The sequence below is a fragment of the Mesocricetus auratus genome, unplaced genomic scaffold, assembly GCF_017639785.1.
Source record: "Mesocricetus auratus isolate SY011 unplaced genomic scaffold, BCM_Maur_2.0 Super-Scaffold_4256, whole genome shotgun sequence".
NCBI lineage: Eukaryota > Metazoa > Chordata > Mammalia > Rodentia > Cricetidae > Mesocricetus > Mesocricetus auratus.
Genome location: NW_024429182.1, coordinates 28535679 through 28555780, shown reverse-complemented (window position 1 = coordinate 28555780; position 20102 = coordinate 28535679). Strand labels below are relative to the sequence as shown.

Here is a 20102-nt window from a genome sequence, read left to right as displayed (position 1 = left end):
AGCAGAGAAGACAAAATTTAGCACATCACTGGGGAGATGGCTCTATCCATAATGTGTCTGCCACACAAACATGAGCGTCTCAGTTCTGTTCCCAGTACCTATGCAAAGCAGGGCAGAGAGGCACACTTCTAGAACCCCAGCAGAGTAGAGAGACACACTTCTAGAACCCTAGTAAGGTAGAGAGACACACTTCTAGAACCCTAGCAGAGTGGAAAGGCACACTTCTAGAACCCCAGCAGAGTAGAGAGACGCACTTCTAGAACCCCAGTAAGGTAGAGAGACACACTTCTAGAACCCTAGCAGACTGGAAAGGCACACTTCTAGAACCCCAGCAGAGTAGAGAGACACACTTCTAGAACCCCAGTAAGGTAGAGAGACACACTTCTAGAACCCTAGCAGAGTGGAAAGGCACACTTCTAGAACCCCAGCAAAGTAGAAAGACACACTTCTAGAACCCAGCAGAGTGGAAAGGCATACTTCTAGAACCCCAGTAGAGTAGAGAGGCGTGGTTGCAGAAAACCCAGTAGGGTAGAGAGGCATACTTATAGAATCCCAGTAGGGTAGAGAGACACACTTCTAGAACACCAGTACTGGGGAGACAAAGACAGGAGGATTCCTGGGGTTGTTGGAAGTCACGCTAGCCAAGTAGTAAGTTTCAAGTCCAGTGAGAAACCCCTTTCTAATAACAAGGTGGAGAGCAATTAAGCAAGACACCCAACCTCAACATTGGTCCTTCAGAAATATGTGTATACATGCACATGTGTACATGCACCCTCACACCCAAAAGCACACACCTATACATACATACATACATACATACATACATACATACATACATACATCACACACATGAAACAAACATTTTGGGACCAGGAGGAAGATGGACTCATTCATAGTAATTCTTTGCTAACCAGATTCTCCCTTCAGAATAAGGGAGAAAAGAGATGTGACCTTTGCCCTTTCTGAGAAGCATACAACTAATTGGGAATTCGTGGTGCCAGAACATCTTTGTCACTGAAGGTCAAGTTCAGAGCAGTCAGATGCCTTTAGCCAGGTAATGACTGGAAAGATTTCCGAGAATCTACATCAGACTGGTCCTCTGTGAGGCCACATTAACTTTACAATCTATCTGTCTCCTCAGCCAGAGGTGAGCACTCAGGCTTTCTAACGTCCTAAAATAGAATGTTTTCCTGCTTGCTTGGTTTTAAATGCACTAGGAAGTCTGACAGGATCAGACAGGGTCCTGTGTGGCTCCCAAGGGCAACCTCACAAACCCAAGTCTTTCAGACTTCCTGGCCAGCCTGAGCTCTTGTGGCCTTCCTTGCAATTATGGACTTCCTAATAAATGATGTCTGTGGGTTTTAAAGAACAAACTGAAACAAAGACGGAAACCACTGGGCTCATGCCTACCTTGGCTCTCTGGTAGATGGTCCGTCCTATAATTTGTGTGCTCTCAAACATATCTCGTCCGGGTCCGCTGGCCATGCACATGCTAGGCTGGAGCAAAATGAGACAAAAAATGAGTGATGGCTTTAAGAACTGGAAAATTGCAACTGAATCCAACATTTGCTAAGCCAATTCTAGCTTTTCTCTTGAGACATTTTCTCAATTTACAGGCTAGAGCAAACATAATCATGCATGCATTTGGAGAAGCGAATGTTTTCAGATTGCATCCATTTTAGTCACTTCCTTTTAAAATTAGGAAGCAGAGTTTTGGCTTGGTTAAGAGATTAGATGTATGTTACACAAGGAGCTAACTGAAAGGCAGGCCTCATCCTCTGTCGCTGCCTTTTTACTTGTGCATGCTTGCCTGGGACTCTCGCTCTGATCTCTCACACAGAAACTCATTGAGATTACATTAGAACAATGAGCCATTCTCCTGGGAAGAAAAATGCACAATTCCAGCTCTATATCCCATTTCCCAGATCACTAAAGCTCAAGATTGACCAAATACTTAAATATGATGAATGTCACAAAGAACATAAGGAAAGAAAATATGGGTTAATAAATGTTACCGTCTGAAAAATAAAAAAGACTTTAAAATGATTAAAAAAACAGACTTAGTAAAGTTGACACCTTAAATATTTTAAACATCTATATAGGAGGGACAACATAAATAAAACTGATAGAGAATTTATAGAGTAAGGAACTTTTGTATTATTTATGACAAATATTTTAAGAATTAATGTATTAGGAACTTTAACATTTTCCATAGGGAAGAACATTCTGCTTTTACCTATATAAAGGAGACGAACTCATTATACTCATTATTTACACATCTTTGCTTGCTCTAACACTATCCATAACAGCTAACTTAAACCACAGTGCCCATCAACACACAACTAGCACATATACACAATAGAACACTTCTCATCTACGAAGAGGGATGGAATCCCTTCATTTGCAGCAATGTGCATGGAACTGGGAGTCTTCTGTTCAGTGAAATAACCCAGACACACAAAAGTAAACACCACATACTCTCTTACTCACTTGTAAAAGCTAAAAAGTTGACCTCATGCAAGAATGGGGTGGAATAGTAATCAATAGAGACCGAAAAAAGGGGGGAGAAAGGGGACATAGAGAAGTTAGGTAAGGGCATCAAAACAATGCCAGACAGAATTTATTCTGGGTTTCTGTGGCACACTATGGAAACAACTGTTGACAACAATGTATGCTATATTTAAAATAACAGGAAAGATGTAAAATTCCCATCATGTGAAATCAATAAATGTTTGAGGAGGTGGGTGTGCTTATTGTCCTAACATGCAGATTAACAAATTACTGTAATGTAAACTTGTCCAAGTACTGCATTTAAATTAAAAAAATAAAGGAAAAGAACATTCTTATTAATACCCCTTGATTTATGCATGCTGAGTTGGCATTTCTCTTATTTGCAATATAAAGCATCACAATGCATGTGCCATGGATTAAAAACCAAAGAAGTAATTAATATTCTCTCTCTATCTCTGTCTGTCTCTCATGTGTGTGCATATGGCCACTCAACATTAGAACATGCTCAACTTCATGAATAATGAAACGGAAATTTAACCTAGAGCTAGCTCTTTCATATTGTACCATCAAGAAATCCAGGAGTGAAATACTTGACTTAAAAGAAGGTTGAGACAATAGTCGCTTACACATGGGTGGGTAGAAAAGTCCTGAGTCAGGACTCCTATACCTATGCAGGTGTGTATTAAGTCAGTGATCAAACTTACAGGAAGGAAGAGAGGGGAAAGAAAAACACAAAAGTAAATAATGGATTAGCATAATAATGGCACTTAAAAGTGAGCATAAGGAAGTTACATTAGATATGGCTTAGAACGTGATTGTCTGAAATAGAAAAACACATCACAGAAGAGTATGGAAGTGCAATCCTACACATATGCCCTTGTGCCAGGATACAATGCAGAGAGCAAATGCTTTCTCCATATCCTCAGTGTGGCCCCTTTACCGGCTTCATGTCACCTTTTCTTTTGCTATAACATTCATTTTGAAAAATTGCTGTTACAATGAATATGCAATATTGAATCCAAATTTATTACTCCACATTGTATAAGCTTTTGTCACATTATCCAGTATTCCAGCATTTGATAAACTGTTGCATAATATTCTGTTGCAGGTGAGTATAATTTATCTAACCATCTCATCTATGAATTTATGAATTTCAGAGTTCAAAAAGTAATCTTAAAATGTATGACAAGTTAATTGTGTGACAGTTGTGCAAATAAAGAAAAAGAGAAATTTGTAGCTAAAAACAATAACATACATACAGTGTAACTATTACCCCACATTGTTCATTGAGTAGGGTTAAAGGGAAGAAACACAGTGTAACAAAAGTGGCAACATGAGGGAAGTAATTCACATAACATCCTTAGCCATTAGGGAATTGCAAATCAAAACAACTCTGAGACACCATGTTGCTACTGTCAGAATGGCTAAAATAAAAGACACCAATGACAGTCTATGTTGGAGAGGATGTGGAGAAAGGGGAACACTCCTCCACTGCTGGTGGGATTGCCAACTCCCACGGCCACTTTGGAGGTCAGTATGTAAATTCCTCAGAAAAATGGGAATTAGTCAACCACAAGATCCAGCAATTCCACTTTTAGGCATATACCCAAAAGATCCACATCCATACAACAAGGACATCTGTTCCACTATGTTCATAGCAGCATTATTTGTAATAGCCAGAACCTGGAAGCAATCTAGACTGAACTGGAGAGTGGCTAGAGAAAATGTGGTACACTTATACAATGGAGTACTACTCAGCAGAAAAAAAAACAATGAAATCTTGAAATTTGCAAGCAAATGGATGGCACTAGAAGAAACCATCCTGAGTGAGGTAACCCAGTCACAAAAAGACAAACATGGTATGTACTCACTCATATATGGATTTTAGACATGAAGCAGGGGAGTGCCAGCCTACAATCCACAGAGTCTGGGAAACAGGGAGGACCCTAAGAGAGATATGCATGGTAGCCCAAAGAAGGAGAACGGGACAGTATCTCCAGAATGGACTAGGAGCATGGGAGGAGAGGACAGGGAGCAGGGAGAAAGTAAGGGAGAGAACAGAAGGGGAGAGGAAAACATGAGGAGCAGGAAGGTTGAGTCAGGGGAAGAATAGAGGAGAGCAGGATAAGAGATACCACAATAGAGGGAGTCATTATAGGTTTAAGGAGAGATCTGGCACTAATGAGATTTCCAGAGATCTACAAGGATGGCACCAACTGACAATCTAAGCAATAGTGGAGAGGCTTCTTTAAATGTTCTTCCCCAATAATGAGATTGATGACTACTTTGTATGCCATCGTAGAGCCTTCATCCAGTGGCTGATAGCAGCAGAGGCAGACACCCACAGCTAAACACTGAACTGAACTCCTGGAAACCAGGTGCAGAGAAGGAGGAATGATGAGCAAAGGGGTCATGACTGGGCTAGTGAAATCCACAGACACAGCTGACCTGAAATAAGGGGGAGTTTATGAACCCCAGACTGATGACTGAGAGGCCAGCATGGGACTGATCCAGATGCCCCGAATGTGGATGTCAATGAGGAGGCCTTGACAATCTTTGGGACTTTGGGTACTAGATCAGTATTTGTCCCAGGCATCTGAATGAACTTTGAGAGCCCATTCCACATAAAGGGATGCTCTTTTAGCCGGGACACATGGGGAAGGGCCTAGGCCCTGCTCTGGATGGTATGACAGACTTTTTGGAGATCCCACATGAAGGGTCTCACTCTCCCTGGAGAGTCAAGTATGGATTGGGTGAGGGAGTTAGGAGGGTTGGGGTGGCTGGAGAGCAGGGGAGGGAGAGGGAGCTGGGATTGACATATGAAACAAGCTTGTTTCTAATTTAAATTTTAAAAATAAAAAAAAGAACTAGGAAGTCAGCATCTGCTGCTGAGTGAAAGCTCAGACTGAAATGAATTGTGGGAAAGGAGTTAAATAAATAAATGATAGTATAATCTTAATGACTAACCTTCAAATTTGCCACATAGATATAGATACAGAACAATTTCTGAAGGAAATTATATTGGGAAACTTAAGCCCTAGAATCCATAAATAAATCATAAAACATGTTTGTGGGTGCATGCACACACAAAGGAAGAAGAGTGAGTAGCAATCGCTGAGGATGAAAGAAGCAAGCGGTACTTAGTGTCTTAGTCACTTCCCTATTGCTAAGGTAAAACACCATGACCAAGGCAAGTTTGGTTGGGTTCACAGCTTATGGAAGAGTTATGGTGGTGGAATGAGGGCACAACAACTTAGAGCTCACATCTTAATCCACAAGCAGGAGCAGAGGGAGAATCAAGAAATAGCCTGAGTCTTGAAATCTCAAAGCTCACTCTCAGTGACACACCTCCGAAGCCACACCCCCCAATCCTTCCCACACAGTTCCACCAACTGGGAACCAAACATTCAAACATATGAGCCTATGGGGACATTCACACTAAACCACTACACTTAAGGACTCTCAATATTTCCTGTCTATATCTGTGCTATTTGATGCTTTATAGAAAGACTAATCTTTCATTTTAAAGGGAAAAAAGAAAATCTATTTTTAAAAAACTACATGTTTACAATCCATAAGAAATGTCATAGCAGGCAGTTTGGGGTACAAACTTGAAAATGCAAATACTACAAGGTAAAATAGTTTAAGCAGCCCAGGTTCAGGGAAGTACACATTATTACCCTCTGCATTTGACATCACCATGGAAAACTTAGACAACCCACTTAAAACTTAGAGAAGTTAGGTAAATGCTTCAGAGAGGAGTGGAGACTAGAGACCAACAGCCAGTGTATACTTGAAAACAACACATCTGTATGTTATAGATGAATATTCAAACATGAAGTGAATGTGCCCTTACTACTTACCCCACCGACAGGACAGGTGCTTTTTTCATTGTCACAAGACTCTCCCGTGTTGGCACAATGCGGGCCAAGAATGTTGGGGGACACATCTCCAAGATTTGATGAAGCGAAGCCTGCTACAAAGGGTCCCTGCCAAAATAAATGCACCGTTACCTTTTTTCTTTTATTATTTTTCTTCTATTTAGACACAAACACTCAATCCACTTATAAAACTTCTATGTGGACACATATGTGGTTATGAGCAGAAGTCCAACTCAGGTATCACTCCTCAGAAGCTCCTCCTCATTCAGCTGTTTGCTTTTGAGGCACAATCTTCCACAAACTGACCATTCACTGATTAGAGAATGCTGGCTTGCCGGTGAACTCCAGGGATCTACCTGTAATTGCCTTTCCAATGCTGAGATTATAAGCATGCCCAAACTTTGGTTTGAATGCTGGGCATTCAGTTCAGACACAGGAAGTATTTTACTAACTGAACTATCTCCCCAGCCCTCAAACAAAGTCATATACAGACAATAAAAATGATAAACAATATTCTGAGAATTTTTTGTTTTCTAAACAAAATTTATTTTATTGTTTTTTGAGGGAGGGGGTTTCAAGACAGGGTTTCTCTGTGGCTTTGGATGCTGTCCTGGAACTCACTCTGTAGACAAGGCTGACCTCCAACTCAGAGATCCGCCTGCCTCTGCCTCCTGAGTGCTGGGATTAAAGGCATGTGCCTCCACCACCTGGCTTCTTGTACTTTTTTTCTTAAATTTTTTTGTTTTCCAAAAAGGCATGTGTTTTGATCATATTACTGAAAATAATCCAGTTATCAACAAAAGTCTCCAAAGAAGTCTTGCAAAGGCATCCCTCCCTCTAATGCACACAATTTGACAAGAAATGCAGAGTACATTAAATTACAAAATGTAGAGCCATCCATTTAGTGTCTGGTACTTTGCCTGAAGCCCAGAAGTCTACTTGCCCTTGACGGTCAGTACCTAGGCTGCTTCCCTGTGAGCTCCTTGACAGTCAGTACCTAGGCTGGTCCCCTGTGAGCTCCTTGACAGTCAGTACCTAGGCTGGTCCCCTGTGAGCTCCTTGACAGTCATCACCTAGGCTAGTCCCCTGTGAGCTCCTTGACAGTCAGTACCTAGGCTGCTTCCCTGTGAGCTCCTTGACAGTCAGTACCTAGGCTGCTTCCTTGTGAACTCCTTGACAGTCACCACCTAGGCTAGTCCCCTATGAGCTCCTTGAAGTCATCACCTAGGCTAGTCCCCTATGAGCTCCTTGAAGTCATCACCTAGGCTAGTCCCCTATGAGCTCCTTGAAGTTATCACCTAGGCTAGTCCCCTGTGAGCTCCTTGAAGTCATCACCTAGGCTAGTCCCCTATGAGCTCCTTGAAGTCATCATCTAGGCTGCCCCTGTGAGCTCCTCCTTTCTTCAACCAGATTAGAGACAGACCAGGCATCAGTCTTGACCCACCTCTTCCACAGTTTCTAATAAACATCTCCAGCTTTCTTAGAGAAAGACATGGATCAATGACCCTTTTAAGTGTAAAAGAGAACCTCTTTCCCCAAATGGCCTGGTAGTACACACTGGGAATCCTGAAAATTTGGAGACTGAAGATGGAAGATCATAAATTCAAGATTATCCTAGAATTTAGCAAGGCCTTCTCAAAAAGAAAAAAGGAGGGGGGAGAATGAATGTGAGGAAGAAAGAAAGGGAGGAAGGAATGGGAACAAGGAGGACAGAGGGAAAAATAAGGCAGAAAAATCAATGCAAGCTTAAAAAAAGGGGGGAAAGTAGAGTTTTGTCTATAAAGGAGCTAAAAGATCTGATTTTTAAAATGAGGTCACTATGACTTTTGACTCTTATCATTTTTATTCTTCTACATCTGGTGTTTGCATCAAGTGGCCATGCAGAACGGTGCCTCTCTGCAGTCACTAGTTACCCATAGTTTAAGAGTTCCTGTAGTAAGTCAATTGGCTTCCTTATTTCAGATCTCTCATAGTAGATGAGTTTCATGGTCACAGGTGTCATGGATTAGAGTTTCTGGGGCTTAGATATTTTTTAAATGTGCATGGGTATTTGCCTGCTTGTATGTTCATGTACCATGTACATGCTGTGCCTGGGGGAGGCCAGAATGTGATGTTGGAGTTAGAGCCAGTGGGAATGGAGGTAGAGATGGCTGTGAGCTGCCATGTGGGTTCTGGGAATTGAACCTGCGTCTTCTAGAAAAGCAGCCAGTTCTCTTAACTGCTGAGACATCTCCCCAGCTTACGTGTTATTGGAAAAATAAAGTCCTTGGAAGGAATTTTTCTTTAGGAAAACCTGAATCAATACAAAGTTCTAGTAATATGTCTCCATTCATTGTTTTACACCACTAAGAAGGTATACAGCAATCTTATAGCACTAAGAATTAAAGTTAACATCAGTGCAGTGAATCATATTACCATCCCAATCGAAGACTATCACAGCCTACAAGAATATAGAAATGATCATTCTCATATAATTGATTGTAAATTTATGAAACCACCAATATAAGAAACATCTGCTACTAAGAACAGTGACTTTATTATTTGAAACATTTCTTTCCACGCTGGGAGAAGATAAATAAACAGACAGACAAATGTGCACATGAGCATTTCCCATAGAGGTTAGAAGAGGGATCAGATCTCCTGAAACTGGAGTTGTAGGTGGTTATGAGGCTCCTGATATGGATGCAAGGAACCAAGCCCTGTCCTCTATAAAAGTAGCAAATACTCTTGACAACTGAGCCATTTCCAGACCAGCAAATTCTTTCTATTCAAGTATATTCATAAAGCCCATGAGAACACTTTATACTTGAAATTTGAATCAAGATGAAGATTTCAGTGACATTATTCTCACCTGTCCAGGTAGATAGCCTCTGTTCTTCTCTTGCTCAAATAAGTAAGCTGCATAGCCCATATTGTCACTACTTACAAGGTGGTTGCTATTGTTCATGCTAACAGGATGGATGGCAAACCAGCTGTAAAAGAGAAGAGAGCTCTAAGTTCATCAAGAGAGCCCAAGAAGTGGGACCAAAGGTGACATCTTCTCTCAAAGGCTTCAGTCTTTCGCAGCACATAAAAGTATTTTGTGAGACTGATCCGCCACCTACTGAACTAGTGAAACACATAAAAATGTCTCAAATTCTAAGCATCCTGCATCCAGATTCTTTCACTGTCAGTCAGATAAAATTGCAAATAATATGCCCAAGATTTATGATCATTTGCTGTGAAAAATACAGAACTCCATTTTCATGAAATATTGCATCATCATTATCTTCAAAAACACTTTTAACAAATTCCAAGGGTGGTCAGTTACCCAAGGATACTTCGAATAATTGGATAGACATGGATTTTGTCCTTTAAGACAGACACAAAGATAATAATTATTCAGATCCACCCAATTCAATTCAGTAGACACTGAGGGTTAGCAGTATGCCAAGCCTGGAATAAATGAAGGCTTCTCTCAGAATCTCATCAAAGACAGAGATGTGAACAAATGACCTTAATATGGAATGACAAATGATATTATAAAAAAACAGGCACAAAGGCATTTCAGACACAGATTGCTAGCAATTACTTTGAAGGGCATTACAGAGCAAGGAACAGCAGAGTAAGTAAATGAGGATATAAGAGAGTGTGTTATGTATAATTCAGCATGCCCTTATGCACAGTAATGCCTAGTTAAAATATAGATCCATACAGTTTACAAGCTAATTACACATCTGTTACTTTATTTCACAACATTGGTAGGCTGTTTGCCTCCATCTGCATAGGTGACACAGAGAATCAAAATGATGGCCCATATGTCATAGAAGACTAGTGTCCTATGGCAGCTTGCCTAGAAGCCCTTAAAAATCAAACCTTCACGCGGGTGAAAGAAGCTGTTGTTGTGGTCTGGATGTGAAAATTTTCCCACAGAGTCATGTGTTTGAAAACTTAGCCTATAACAGATAGTACTGTTCTGGGAGAGCATGGATCTCTGTGGATATGGGGCCTAGATCACAGATATAGGGCTGTAGGCACTTGGCTTGAAACCCTGTCCTCCTGTTCGGCCATGAAATGAGGCCACAGTCATCCTCTGCTGTGACTTCCCTGCCATGCTAGACTGTGCTCCGTCAAACTGTGAGGAAACTAAATCATTCCTGTGTTCTTCCCTTGGAGCATTTTGTCAAAGTGATAAGGAAAGATATTAATACAGAATGCAAGGCAGAAGAGCAGATGAACTAAAATGCTCACATAAAGAGAAATGTTGAGTCATGGAGTCTCAGGTTAATTTAGGAGTTTTTAAACTCTTGAGGATCCAGTCTTATGCTGGAAAAATCTAAACATTTAGCTTATGTCACTACCTAAGTGAAAACAGTACACAAAAGTAAACATTTATTTAAAGATTCGGGATGTTTTAGGACTTTAAGATCCATTTAAAGTCCTTCATTTTCATCGCCTGATAGTAGAGGTGGGGTTGGAATGGTGGCTTGAAGCTCATCAAGGCTTTATGCACTAGGCTGGCAGCATAAAGAAGTTGTTCTTGTTGGTACAATGGGGCCTTGTGTTTGTGAGAAAGAATGAAAGAGTCTACAGGAGCTGAAAGTCTCCAACCGGCATGGGCCAACTATTGCTTCATGGGAGGGCAAGTCGATGTGGTTAACTCTTTCACACACATACACAAATATTTCTCTCTCTCTCTCTTTCTCTCTCTCTCTCTCTCTCTCTCTATATATATATATATATATAACATATATATACATATATATGCATGTATATATGTGTGTGTAAAATAATATATAGTATGTAATATGTGTATATAATAGTAGTTACATAGTAGTTGCCTTTACAATTCTTTAGTAGTAAATAGCACAGAAACAGAATTGTCACATATTAAGCATATTAAACAATATGCATATTCAAAAATACAGTCTGTATTCAGTTTTTACATTCTGATTTAAACAAAAGTGATAGGAAAAAGACTTTATTGGACTGTCAATATAGCTCAATGATAGAGCACTTACTTAGCATGTGCATGGTCCTAAACTATGCACAAACACACATGCATGCACACAAATTAATTAAACAAACACATACTTTTCAAAACTTTATCCAATATAGACTCGCTATTAAACCCTTTTAAGAAATTATTTTTATTATAATTGCAAGAATGTAGTGCTAGAATCTAGCTGCTACCTTGCACAGCTCCCCTCTTTTCTAGTAAAACAAACAAAAGTGAGAGTGAAAGAATGAAACAGAATGGCAGAATATTTCATTTATATCAAAGTCAAGTATAGTTACATGAAGATTGTCATACTAGCTGCTCTAAATTGATGCTAAACTTTTCCAGTGTAGCTTTTTCCTTTTCATTAAAAAATAATAATAATAACTTAAGATCCTCCTGCCTCAGACTCTCAAGTAATTCCAAAAATTACTAAATACAATAAGTTTCTGGAAAATTATCAGTCTCTAAGAATAATTCTGTCCCCAAGATGTCTATTAACCACTGTGTAAAGGTGTGAACACTGAAGACACCCTAAGCTCACCCTCTAGATTGCAAGATTCTATATTTGAGATAACCCTAGGTCTCTTCCTTCATCTCCTCTTCTCTCCCACCTCCCATTCTTTCCCTCTTCTCCCTCCTCTCCTCTTTTCCCTCTCTCTCCCTCCATCTTTCCCTCAGTCTCCATTTTCCTCTTAAAACATGAAAGAAATTCAAGTCAACCATTTCCCTATTGGATGGATTTTTCTGCTGTTTTAACATTTCATTTATTGGATTTGGAAGGCTCATGGCTTCTCATCCAAAATACTGACATCTGATCTGCTTACAGTGAGGTGAGTACAATTTGACCACTATACAACAGAACAAACAATTCTCTCAACATTGACTGTTATCCACCATGTTCTAGGCAAAGGACTTCAGATCCATCTTTAGTCAGAAATAATGATCAAATAGGTAAACTAAGCATCTGAGTGGCCTGGTCAAGCTCACAGTCACACATCAAGAAGCAGGACTATGAATCCAGGTCCCCATCATGGAACACTGGTTCATTCCCCTCTACTCACTCACTTACGAGTTCAATACAAATGGGGCATCATCTTGCCTTGAGAAAGGATATAATGTATGAGCTTGTTGTAAAGACTGAGCAGAAGTGTGGTAAAGGACTCGGGAGAGAAGAGAAGGAAATGCAAAGGCTACAGAAGTGAAAAGATATGTTCAAAGAATGCATAGGTGATCAGGAGCCAGAGCAGAAGAGCCTGAGCAAAAGAGAAGTCACTGGACCATGCAGTCCACCAATGTCAAGTCATTTAAAGCATACAGTGTAACTGCTAATATGTTACTTCCCAAGGAACACACATTTTTGTATGTTTTACATACCCAAGAAGTCATAATTACATACACTAATGTCTATGGAGAAATCAAATGCTAAGAATTTCTCCTGATTAGACTACAGATTTAACTTATTGATTTCATCTATTTTAGGGCTTAGAAAAAATCAACTGCTCACGTGCAATAAGTACTCAAAATATCATTTGAACTACAGAAAAAGGAAATATATTTTTCTTCTCTTCCCATTGAAACATATGCTATTAAAATGTTGGGCACGTCACAACATTTAATTGCTGACACTGAAGGAGAGAAAAAAACAAAACAAACAACAACAAAAAGTGATGGCCAAAGCCCAAAAAGAAAGGTAACGAGAGCATGGAGGCAGCCTGGAGTGGTATGTCCACAAGGTGAGGAAGCCAGGGATTAATGGCAACCACTGTGAGCTAAGAACAGTGTTGGGGAAGTTCTGTGTATATGTCAATAAAGCACTGTTGTCCAATAGGGAAGCAAGATAGGTGGGACTAGGAGTCGAGGAGGACTCTTGGTAGGAGAAACACAGCAAGTCAAGATGTAACGCCATGGGGTAGGAAGCCCGGAAACTTCTCTGGTAAGAGACATACTTAGATTAACAATTATGGGGTAATTACTTAAGTCAGAGCTAGCCAATAAGAAACAAAGCAAGGCCAACAGTTTCATAATTAATATAGCCTCCTGTGGGTTTATTTGGGACTGATGTGGCTCTGGAACCAGGCTGGCGGGAAGGCTTCTCTTTATATAATGGTGATCAGGAATGGGATGATGAATTTCCATGTAGAACAACAAAAGATTTAAGGGAATTTTAGAAACAAAAGAATGGAGAAAAGCATGGGTTCTTGGTAGCAGCATTTTCTCAGGTGTGCTCTATTTTGCTAGCGACAAGCAAAGACTCACGCGGCTTGCTTAAGGGAGTCTTCCTGACTCAGCATTAAAAAAAAAAATCAAGGTTGTTTTAAGAGTCTCTGCTAACAATTAAAAGGTGTGTGCATACAGCCGGAAGTGGCAGTGACCACATCTCCGAGCATAGACTGAGGCAATGAGCTGGAATCACGCTTACGCCCACCATCTTGGAAAAACTGCAGTTTAAACAGCGGCGGTTTTAACAGATAAGACACGTGGCCAGAAAAACATAAAGATTTACAGTAAAGTCAGACTTGGATGAAGAAAAACCTCTAAAGGTCTATAGTGTGTTTAAAAAGATTGAGAGAGATAAAGAAAAACGGCATAGTGGCAAATAAAAACAGAGAAGCTGGCTGTGGTGGCGCATGCCGGTAGGATTAGCTGCAGAGGCAGTGACAGGCAGATTTCCAAAGAGAAACCCTGTCTCAGAGAAGAATAAATCAAAGTAAAAGAAATAGAATAATAATAATAAATAAATAAGCCACGTAAAGATGGAAAATACACAGAGAGTCTAGATACTGTATACTATTGTGTTTTTCAGTTTTTTGATTGCTCAGAAAGGAAAAACTGCTAAAGTACACTTGATTATAAATGCTGCTAAATTAATTCAAATTATATCTTTTGAAAATGCCTTGACTTCAAAATTTAAGTATAAGGATATGTTACTTTAGAAAAGATATTTTATTTGTGTTTTCACAGAAAATAAAAAGCTGAAGATTCCTTCCAGGCTTCTGTGGTTTGATGAACCAAGACCCCCGGAAGCAATGGCCCAAGTGATTCAACATCTAAAACAGCTAAGATGATGCAGCCTTACAGACCAGAAAAATAAGGACTTATACAGGTTTTGAGTTTTGTCATAATCCCCATGGTATGAACGGCGCCCCCTTCCAGCACGAAGCAGTTTGGAATGAGCGACGTCCTAATTCCCATCTTGTTTATAAATCTTTGTTTTCATTTAAATGGGGTTGCTTATAATTGGTTAACGATCACAACCAATCTCTTTTTAAAGGAAGAAGGGGATTATGGTATGGAAATGAGTACTTTGTATTGGTATGGTTTTTCATTTATTGAAACAAATTCAAGGTCAATTTTGTGATGTGTATATTTCTCCTCTTGATTAAGTATTGTGCTTATACTGATCTTTTAAAACACAATGCATAATTCAATAAAGACTATAGATAGTTACTTATAATAGTCAGATCTTATTGTTAGGTAAGTTAGGTTTTCTAGATATACAGAGATATATTTGAGATAGAGAGTCTTCAAACCTTTCAAAGACCTTCAGAAAAAGACATTTAAAATGGTTTAGGGTTTTTCTTGACAGTGAGAAATGTCTGCTCCTGGCAGCACCAATTACGTCTGAGAGGAAGATGGGCATTGAAGAAACTCGTTATGGAGTTTGCTTTCAACATAGCAAGATTAGCCATTTGGGCAAGAAACTGCTCTTGCCCAGACTGCTTGACCGTTGCTGTATAAACTGGACATGCAGGACCCACAGGAAAGTGACTGCTGAACTCAAACAGTCCTACAGGGTTCCTGCTTCATGGAAGAGTCTACGAGACTTTCTGCAGGACACAGATAAATGACTGACAGACTGCCAATGCAGATGGACAGTTTGAAATTTCCTGCTTTGCTAAGAAATCTTCTCGGCACACTGTGGCCTATGGGCTGAAGATGGATGCCCCAATGTTACAGAGGAACTTTAGGTGACTGTCCAGACAGCAATATGTCTCTGTCAATCCTAGTGTTTATATATTATCCTTCTGTGGTCTTTGATAGAGTTGAAGGCAGATAGTTATAATTATAGTTTTCCTTAGTTATGATAAAAGATAAGCTACATATAAAACTTTGGACTCACAAGGATGGGATGGATGATATTTTCTTTAAATCTTGCTAAAATATTGTAACTGTGTTCTTACTTGATAACTGTTCTGTTACATATAATTTGACTATGTTAAAGTTAAGACCTTTTTGTTCAAACAGAAAAGAGGAGATGTTGGGGAAGTTCTGTGTATATGTCAATAAAGCACTGTTGGTCAATAGGGAAGCAAGATAGGTGGGACTACGAGTCAAGGAGGACTCTGGGTAGGAGAAACACAGGAAGTCAAGATGTAGCGCCATGGGGTAGGAAGCCCGGAAACTTCTCTGGTAAGAGACATACTTAGATTAACAATTATGGGGTAATTACTTAAGTCATAGCTAGCCAGTAAGAACAAAGCAAGGCCAACAGCTTCATAATTAATACAGCGTCTTGTGTGTTATTTGGGGACTACAATGCGGCAGAGTCCAGGCGACTGGCAGGTGATAAACCAAAGTGGCTAGCAAGGAAAAGCCTCCCTTTACAGAACAGCACTTCAGGCCAGGCAGTGGTGGCGCATGCCTTTAAACCCAGCACTCGGGAGGCAAAGGCAGGCGGATCTCTGTGAGTTCAAGACCAGCCTGGTCTACAAGAGCTAGTTCCAAAAGCCACAGAGTAACCCTGTCTCCAAAAAAAACAAAACAGCACTTCATTGACTCTCCCTCAAAGGACAACATTAACCCTGTCAGTGCCTTGATAAATGACAGAACAAACTTCTGTTATTTGAGGTCCTTTCTATCTGTGATTAGCATCCCAGAAAAACTAACAAACAGAGAGAGAGAGAGAGAGAGAGAGAGAGAGAGAGAGAGTGTGTGTGTGTGTGTCTAAGAATACCAACTCCAGAATGAGACACTAGTGGCTTTCAGCTATTTGAACCACAGAATTTAATGTCTAGGATGAAAATCACAACAGCAATATCTACCTCAAGTACTTGACAATTACAGAAACTAATGTAAGTTGAGTATTACCAAGATTGGCCTTTAGTAAGAATGGAATATATATGTTCATCATCATGGCATTGGTGGTACTATTGATATTCTGATAACAATGATCATGAAGAAAACAAAATTCTCTAAGAAAAATATATTTGTGGGACTAATAATATAAATGCAATGTTAATACAAACAGTAGATTAATCATGCAGCCCACATGTTAAGACAATAAAGGAGTATGAAATGATTAAATGAGGAAACTCTGCCCTCTAGTGGCAGAGATTAGATGCTCATTAAATACTCACATGCTCATCAATTTCCCAAACTGACTTGAAGGGTGGGGCATGTGAACAGTTCAGACTAATGACATGCTTGCCGAAGGACCAACCAATCCTCTAGATTTCCATAAACCTTCACTATGTTAAGCTACTGGAGTTTCATGTTCTGCCTGTTGTGGTGTTTGACATGAATCATTTTAATGAACACACCTAGGTTACCTCCTTTACAATCCTTCTTACCTCATCCCATTGGAAAATATGGGAGAAAGACAAGAAAAGAAGTCTCTTATTGAATTATACTGGAAGCATTATTCAGATCATAATTTGACCCAAACAGAACCTGAATCTTTCCAAAATGCTCAGATAGAGAAAGACAGTGAGAGCCAACAGATGCCTCCTGAGTTTACTGATGATCAGTCAGCATCTTCAGAGGAATTTCACCATCACTGCACCCAAGAAGAGATGAATGTTTTCAACTATCCCTTTCTCCATCCTTGAAAATCCTGCCCAAGAAAGGCCTTTGCTGTAATGATATCAGGGAGATACTTTCGGTGGATTCCATAAAGTAATGACAAACAAATCTCTATCTTTATAGTATGACCAAGAAATCAACAAAAGAAAAACAGGAAATCGTCAACAACAGTGTTTTCTGAAAATTCAGCCTAACTAGGAATGGAAGAAATTCAAAGGAAAACAATAGCACTTTGATTTTCCTGAGTCTATGTCATGGCAGGCCTTATGATGGGCAATGACACCCAAGAGTCTGAGGGGCAACACTCTGCTCATCTTTACAGCAGGAGAATAAGAAGGGAACCTTTGCATAGGACTCTTTGGCAAGCATAGTTCAAGCTTTAAAGTTAAGAATTCCCTTGGCTCAGGGTTCAACCTTCAAGGAAATAACTATAAGAAATCTCTTGGCTCAGGGTCCCAACTTCAAGGAAACAGCTGTAAGAAATCTCTTGGCTCAGGGTCCCAACTTCAAGGAAATAACTGAAAGAAATTTCTGGCAAATGCAGATTTGTTGAAGAATTGCTATCACAATGACTAATCAAATACATTCCCACACAATGTGGTATTTACATTTGAATTGCAAGATGCAATGGAATGTATTTTGGAATAGTATGAAATAATTTTAAAATGGTGATATAAAAAGCATTAATACTGAAACATATTTGTAAGGTAATGCTAAATGAAAAACAAAATTAGCAAAACTTTATATATAATAAAATCCTACTTTATAAAGAATTTCTAGCATGTTTAGCGAAAGTTTAGATGACTATGCTACAAAATTTTAATAGAAGTTAACTCTGATCCTCAAGACCAACAGGTGATTTTTATTTAAGACTTTTTTTCTTGGGGTTCACAATTTGAAAACTGTATGGGTATGAAAGTCTTTTAAATAAAATGAAACTGTAGCCAGCACTGAGGCAATGTCACAACTAATGTCACAGGACCAGAAATAGAGAAGTACTTTCAGCTTATTAGGGGGGACTGGCAAGGTCTTTTGAAACAAGAGACACTGTCACCTTGTGCGCTGTCACTGAAAATTACAATATGCCATATAAAGGCAACTTTTAAAACTCATTCAGTACAAAACAGAGATATGGACAGAATCATAGTATTGAAGACAAAAAGCAAATCACACACAGTGGGAGACACACAAAAGTCCAGATGTAGAATAATCAGTTTCTGAAAACAGACTGAACCTGCTTGTGGGAAAATGGAGATTGTCAAGTATAAAACAAAATTGGCCCTGCCAGGGGGGCATATGTCTTTAATCCCAGCACTCGGGAGACAGAAACATACAGATGTTTGAGAGTTTGAGGCCAGCCTGGTCTATAGAACAAGTTCCAGGACAGCCAAGGCTCAGGCTACGCAAAGAAACCCTGTCTCAAAAAATCAAAAGAAAGTACAAAGTTTCTAAGCAGCCTCCTCAAACAAAAGAACAAGAAAATATTGGAAAATGATTTTTAAAAATACATTAAGATCTCTATCCTGCAAAGAACTGAATTAATTATATTTAATAAAACTACACAGACTTTGAGGCAAAAAGTATTTAAGAAGTGGAGGGTTGGCACAAAATCAAACAACCAACCAAGAATCTGTTTCACCATCTCAGTGTGAGAACATAGCATCTTGATATATTTCATGGTATACTGAAGTTTTAGTGAAAGCAAACACCACCCTATTACATGTTCTTTCATTCACAATTACTTGTTGTCGATCGGTTTTGTATAAGAAGATTAACTCTTAATCACAGTGGGCTTACAGTGGATAACTGCATAGTTGTTTTTATTTTTCCTGTCTACATTCCTATATGTTTTTTATGGTGAACACATTTTATTCCTGTGCTGAAAAACAAACTTTGAGTTGGAAAAAGAAATAACGCCACAGATTTCTTGTTGTTAAGAACTTCCCAAGTACACAACAATCAAACAAGTTCAAGGTCTTCTGCCAATTGGTTTTTATGGTTCTGTTTTCCAAAGCTGGGAAACAGGTGTGCTATCAGTCAAGGGTCATTACTCTGGCCTCTGAAAGGCTTTATCAGGCACCTTCCCTTTCCAAGAGGATGTATCAGGCACCTTCCCTTTCCAAGAGGATGTATCATCAGACCTGGCAGGAGACACACAGTCACAAACTCACAAACATCTGTGTGGAGAAGAGCAAGGCCCAGATGGAAGATCAGGGCAGAGAGTCAGTGGTGGCTTTCAGAGAAACTCAGAAGCAGGCAGGACAGGAAAGACCTGTAGGGACAGGGATCAGAGTGTTCCAAAGCCAAGCTAATGCTGGTGGAGAAAACAAAGATGATGTGAAATGGACAAAAAAAAAAAAAAAGATGAAGACTGGTTAGTAAACTAAGCCATGGAATGCATGACTGTAACCCTATCACTGGAGAACCTGGGCCAGGAGCATCATGCGTTTGTGGACAGCACTACACCTGTTTCAATACTTTAAACGCGTTGCTTGAAAAGCCACCACTGAAGTTTTAGCATCTGCTATTCGAGTGATACCAGGTGAACAGTGCAGGACGTGGACAGGGGAGCAAAGAGGGAGCCACCAAGAACAGACAACCAGACCTGTGACTCACACAGTCACAGTCATCGATGGCCATATATAATACACATAGTCAAGATTTACATGCACATGCCCTGTCTCTGAGTCCTATAAGGCCACATTATTTGGGAATTTCCACACATTGGACTTTGTAAAGTTCCTACACTAATTATCCCAAGGGTTTTCACACATCAGTACTTCCATTGTTTCTAAAATGTTCTTTCACCCCCTTAAGGGGCCACATTTGTAAGAATTAAAGGATCTGCAAAACACAAAGTAGAAGCCTGGGGGGGGGCAAGTATTCACAGGGAGGGGAGGGGGAAGGCAAGAAAGGGGCTAACAAAG

At 39.7% G+C, this 20102-nt stretch overlaps 1 protein-coding gene across 4 annotated transcripts in view; it reads right to left on the bottom strand.

The window, feature by feature from the left end:
• Nucleotides 1–20102, bottom strand: part of Asah2 (N-acylsphingosine amidohydrolase 2) — a 116538-nt gene that overhangs the window by 39966 nt on the left and 56470 nt on the right. For all 4 annotated transcript variants that reach the window (XM_040745595.1, XM_040745588.1, XM_040745602.1 and 1 more), the window contains 3 exons: nt 9244–9364; nt 6375–6500; nt 1411–1497 (listed from right to left, as the gene is read on the bottom strand). In XM_040745595.1, coding sequence (XP_040601529.1) covers nt 1411–1497; nt 6375–6500; nt 9244–9364 — 334 coding nt within the window. The remainder of the gene's footprint in view (nt 1–1410; nt 1498–6374; nt 6501–9243; nt 9365–20102) is intronic.